Below are 5,372 nucleotides of genomic sequence, written 5' to 3'. Positions count from 1 at the left end.
CCCAAAAAATATTTAAGCCTATTTTTATGATTTAGGCATTTCAATTTAATTCCAAATGAACCGAGAAATCTTTAGCAAAGATTTGCAGTCATTACGTAAAATATTTGAATTATTTCAGTTTGTTGGAAATTTGCTGTGAAATTGAAATGATGCGTAAATCTTAAAACGTGCGTACTTGTTATTTGTTTTTTTTTTTGTGTGTGTATGCAACCATGTATTCTATGCATTCATGTATAGGCCCACATTTTGATATCCAACCAAAATTATAAATACGACTTTATAATCACAGTGTTTTAAATCATTTCAGATATTACGCAATGCGTTACCGGAGGTCATTGCTGAGGAAGTCAAACGCGTCGTCTTTGGGGCGTGTTGGATTGTCCTATAAACTTCCATTGGCTCAGAAAGAGCCAATCAATAACGGAACCCCTGCTTAGAGCTTTTTTGGACCGCTGTCTGGAGATGCATACTTGAGGAGAGACGCGAGAGAGGGCAACTTCTGCTTGCAGTCATTACGTGTAGTGCGCTTGGCTTCTCCAGCAAGGATGTATACGACGGGACTGAACCCCTTTTACGCATCGAATTTTAGCCTTTGGACTGCGTACTGTTCGGGCGGTTTTGCGGTGGATACCATGAAAAAACCCTCGTTTTGCATTGCTGATATTCTGCACGTTGGAGAGGCTGAAAACATCCCCGGGTCATCGGCGATTATGGCCCATATCGGGGCCCGCGCGCAAGTTCACTCGTCGGGCTCTCCGCTGCGCCCTTCCCCGGTCACTCCGGACGCGTCGCCGGTGTTCAGCGCAAGGGTGACTCCCGCGTCTGCGTATCACAGGCATGGAATACACTTGACATCTGTGTCCAGAGCCGCGATTAACGCGCAATGCGCGCCTCCACTGTCCAGTAAAGACCTGAAATTCGGAATTGATCGGATATTATCGGCAGACTTCGAGCCAAATGCGAAAGAAACTTTATTAAGAGGTGAGACAAGGTTTTTAAAAATCATGCACAGTTTTTTCGGTGCTGTTCAGTGTTCACTCAACGTCCCTCAGATTTATGACAAAGACAAAAAGTAGACTAATTAGAAAGAATAGTATATTTAGAAACTAGTGAGCAAAAACTTTAACTGTTGGGACTTTAAATAAAGAGCCTCTAGCGGGACATTGACGAACAGAACCTAGTTTAATATGGTACATTATTTAAAAAGGCAATGGATGAAGATAGACCACCACTTCTGCCCTAATTGGATTTATTTCAATAGATTGTGTGATACAGTTCATTTTGGTTTTTGTCGTTCTGTAACAGATCTCACGTCGATTGTTAGTCCGAATCGGCAGTCAGCAGTCCATGTATCTGCGAGCCCGTACTTCGCGTCCATGAGCGAAACCTCCTCCATGATGGGTTCTATAGGCAATGCCACCAGACATTCAGGGCCACATCAGTTTCAGGACACCTTCCCAGGTAGTGTAGGCATCTCACGCCATTCAAATTAAGCCCCCAATAGACATCATGGAGAATTTGTATGCATAAAAGAAAATGTGCACAGCCTCTGAATTTATATGCACGCTCCATTTTTGCATATAAGTAGGATAACATGCAATTTGCCCAGTATGCATTGCGTATTAAGTCGCATTGAAATCGCATTGCAAATCTCATGTTTTAGTCATCGTGTACAAGTTGAACTCAATTAACGGCGAGGTGTTGTTTGACTCATCAGGGCCGTATGCAGTTCTATCCAAAGACACAATGCCACAGACCTACAAGAGAAAAAGGTCCTGGTCCAGAGCCGTGTTCTCCAACCTCCAGAGAAAAGGTCTCGAGAAACGTTTCGAAATCCAAAAGTATGTCACGAAACCGGACCGGAAACAACTGGCCGCGATGCTGGGACTCACCGATGCACAGGTGAGCTATAGCTGAGCCGATCAGCTAATATCCATCATTAATAATGCCATTTACTTCTTCAAGTACTGATTAAATTATGGTATTAATTATGACACTATGACAATGCAATTACAAATCACACCGATGGCCTTTACAGGAAGGGGTGAACATGCTTTTGAGAAAACACCAGCATTGCGACATTGCGACATTCACATTTTGATGGGAAATGAAAGTCAATTATAACGAATTATTGCAAATGTAATAGGGTCACAGTTGTGTTTCATTTCAAAACATCCTAATTTACGGCATTGAGCAACAGTTTCGGTCTTATAATAGGCCTATCGAAATGCCGCGACAGCTTAATAAGAGAGTTTCAAAACTTTCCAGTAAAGTTTAGTAATTGGCTCTCTGTCTTGTTTAGCAGTTGCAACCCTTCTTTTCAGTCTGAGCACTCATTTATAAATGCATACTGTTGTAGAACAGACTTTTGTATCATAGTGTAATCAATTCATGCATATATACTTAAGTCGTATGTTTTCGCACGATATCCGACGTTTATCCGAATTATGATTTGTCATGAGACTGTTAGCATCAAAACAATACAATACATAATAAACAGGCTATAAATAGCTAAATATAGCTCACAAGTAAAATTGTATATTAATAAAGCAATAAAATCTTCATAGAAGCAACTGATCGTTTATTAAACGCACAACTAATATTGTTGTTTTTTTAGGTCAAAGTTTGGTTCCAGAACCGACGTATGAAATGGAGGCATTCCAAGGAAGCGCAGGCCCAGAAGGACAAAGAGAAAGAGGACAAACCGGATAAATCCGCGACCGAGTCCGAACAGAAAGAGCGCGACGATTCCGAATGCGAAAGTGAAGCGAGCGAGTCCGAATTCGAGGATGCGCCAGATGACAAAAGCGACCTGGACATTTTGGAACTCGATAAAGCCGGTGTGATTATTCCAGGACCGGGTCCCGTGAGCGCAGAGGACACATCCACAACAGACTGCGTGACAGAACCGAGCACAGCGACGCAAATGCTGCTCTGAGGGGCCGGGAATCGAATCATCTGATGTGAACAAATACTATACAGGCCACAATTGAAGTGTCTTACAAGACAGACTTGAGCCATCGTTTCATCGTGAAACAGAAGCATCCTTTAACAAGCGGAAACATCGCTTGACCTTCCCAAATCACTTGCAATTGTTTATATTGATTTCAGAATTGCAGGGGGGTAGCAGTCATTTTAAAAGTGGGGGGACACAGCTGGCAGATCGATCTTTGATCCTACAGTTTGTCCACACCAACATGGATGTAAAAACAGGAGCTGATATTAAAAATAGCTTTACATATTTAACACCGATCTAATAATCTGATTAAATTGGCCAAAACAACCGATCAAACTATTACCAGTTAAGCAACTTAACGAAGACTCACACGTCACATAAAACCACCTTTTTAAAGAGTGCGGGGGACGTGTCCCCCCGTGGCTGCTACGCCCTTGGGGAATTGATTGTTCATGAATTAAGACATTTTGTTAAACTTGATTGTATTATATTTTGTCTGTAAGTATTTGCACTGAACATGTAAATAAAAGTTTGTTACTAGCCGATTCATAGTGGTGTGTGGAAATGATCGATGCACGTTCAAGATTTAAGAGAGCTGTGATTTATGCACAATTGAGCATATATATATATTAATATATATTAATTAATATATATATATATTGGGGCAAGTTGTCACATGTTGTAGTTAATAATGTAATTTTTAACAACTGATGAATTGCACTTTCACATTGGTCTGATCATTTTATGTATTTTTCCCTTTATGCATTTGTATTTCTTAATTATTTGACTATTTACATTAAGCTGAAAAGCCATTAGATATAATACATTTATATAGGAATGCAAGATATATTCTATATATGTAAATAAATATTTATAAATATTTACAGCCAATTATTGACCAACTTACAACCATCTTCATCATCCTCATATCAGCCGTAATGAAAATGTCAAAACGAAAAGCCGATTGTTTATTTGTAATTCCGCAAATGTATTGAGCTGTATGAAATTTATAATCATATTTTCACTTTAGAAACACCTTCAAAACAATCAAAGCCAGAAACATATGCTTATGCTTACAATATTTATTTGTAAAGGTGATTTCTAAAATAAAACACTTTCATCGTGGCTCTCTTGAAATTTTGGCCTCTCGTAGCTTTTCAAAATAAGAGTGTGACAACTTGCCCCATAGAGTGTGACAACATGCCCCATAGAGTGTGACAACATGCCCCATAGAGTGTGACAACATGCCCCATAGAGTGACAACTTGCCCCAGAGAGTGTGACAACTTGCCCCATAGAGTGACAACATGCCCCAGAGAGTGTGACAACTTGCCCCATAGAGTGACAACATGCCCCAGAGAGTGTGACAACTTACCCCACAGAGTGACAACATGCCCCAGTTTCCCCACATCATAAGTCTGTGATAAATGGTGCAGGAGACATCTTTTGGCCTGTAAGACCTTTTTGAGTCAGGTTAATGCAATTCTGCCAAGCCTTTTTCAGCCTGAAAAATGTGAGCGGGGTGAAATTTGGCATCCAACAATAAACAGAGTGCGAAGAGCTTGGATTTATAGTTTGTATACATTTGCTGGCTCCAGATATCAGCAACGGAGCGGATGAGTATGTTTTATGAATGTAGGTTCAGATCCGTGCATCAAAAACGACTCCATTTATGGACTCTGTCTGTCTTAGCTACACTTCACACGCCACAGTGTGTAACGTCAGTGTTCTAATGGCAAAACTATTTGAGGATTTAGACAATAATCCGTCTAGAGATATTAGAGACTTTTGACATTACTATTAGCTTCTATTGTGCATCATAAGATGAGTTATAATGCATTGCAAGTACAGCAAAATAAAGAGATTACAACTGCATTTTTTAAACACTCTAGATGCCCCGGTCTGGTTTATAAACTCAGGTGTTTAATACAGGTGTGAACAATTTCACACAAGCCTGTGACAGCAGGTCATTTATGCAGTTGATTGAGATCAATAATGGCGGCTAATGCAAGAAAAGTCCAATTGAACTTTCATAAATGGCAAAACTTTTATAACAGCATTGCATCATAAACATTGACCAACCAAAAAAGTCTACAGTCAAAAACAGACCTGTTAAGGGCATTAGTGTCTGCGGGAATAATTAGGATTTAAAAGACATGCATAAATCTTGAATATCCCAACATTTTCTCAATGTCTTCCTCAATGTCTTCAAGCCAGTAGTGTGTACCGTATGTGCTCAGTACAGTATGCATCTAACTAAGTATGCAAATGTGAAAATGTATATATCCATACAGTTTATATCCAGCCTTTTACACATTTTACACCCATATAAACATACAGGGGAAACCGTGTAGTCCGATTCCCAAATGAATAACTCCAACGAACCGGTGCTTTTATTTTTAAAGTGCAAAATTGGA

General features: G+C 39.8%; 1 protein-coding gene across 2 annotated transcripts; it reads left to right on the top strand.

The window, feature by feature from the left end:
• Window positions 1-441: 441 nt before the first annotated feature.
• On the top strand, window positions 442-3,495 carry LOC127623618 (H2.0-like homeobox protein). 2 transcript variants are annotated; one of them, XM_052098030.1, is made up of 4 exons: window positions 442-981; window positions 1,306-1,461; window positions 1,718-1,902; window positions 2,618-3,495. In XM_052098030.1, the coding sequence occupies exons 1-4, from the start codon at window positions 546-548 to the stop codon at window positions 2,936-2,938; spliced, it is 1,098 nt and encodes a 365-aa protein (XP_051953990.1). In that variant the 5' UTR covers window positions 442-545; the 3' UTR covers window positions 2,939-3,495. The 2 variants fall into 2 exon arrangements, with proteins under 2 accessions (XP_051953990.1, XP_051953991.1); XM_052098031.1 differs by lacking the exon at window positions 1,306-1,461 and having other exon boundaries at window positions 444-981.
• The last annotated feature ends 1,877 nt before the right edge of the window (window positions 3,496-5,372 follow it).

The sequence above is a fragment of the Xyrauchen texanus genome, chromosome 30 (genome assembly GCF_025860055.1).
Source record: "Xyrauchen texanus isolate HMW12.3.18 chromosome 30, RBS_HiC_50CHRs, whole genome shotgun sequence".
In the NCBI taxonomy this organism is placed as follows: Eukaryota; Metazoa; Chordata; class Actinopteri; order Cypriniformes; family Catostomidae; genus Xyrauchen; species Xyrauchen texanus.
Note: the sequence above shows the minus strand (reverse complement) of the source record. Positions and strands in the feature narration are given on the sequence as shown.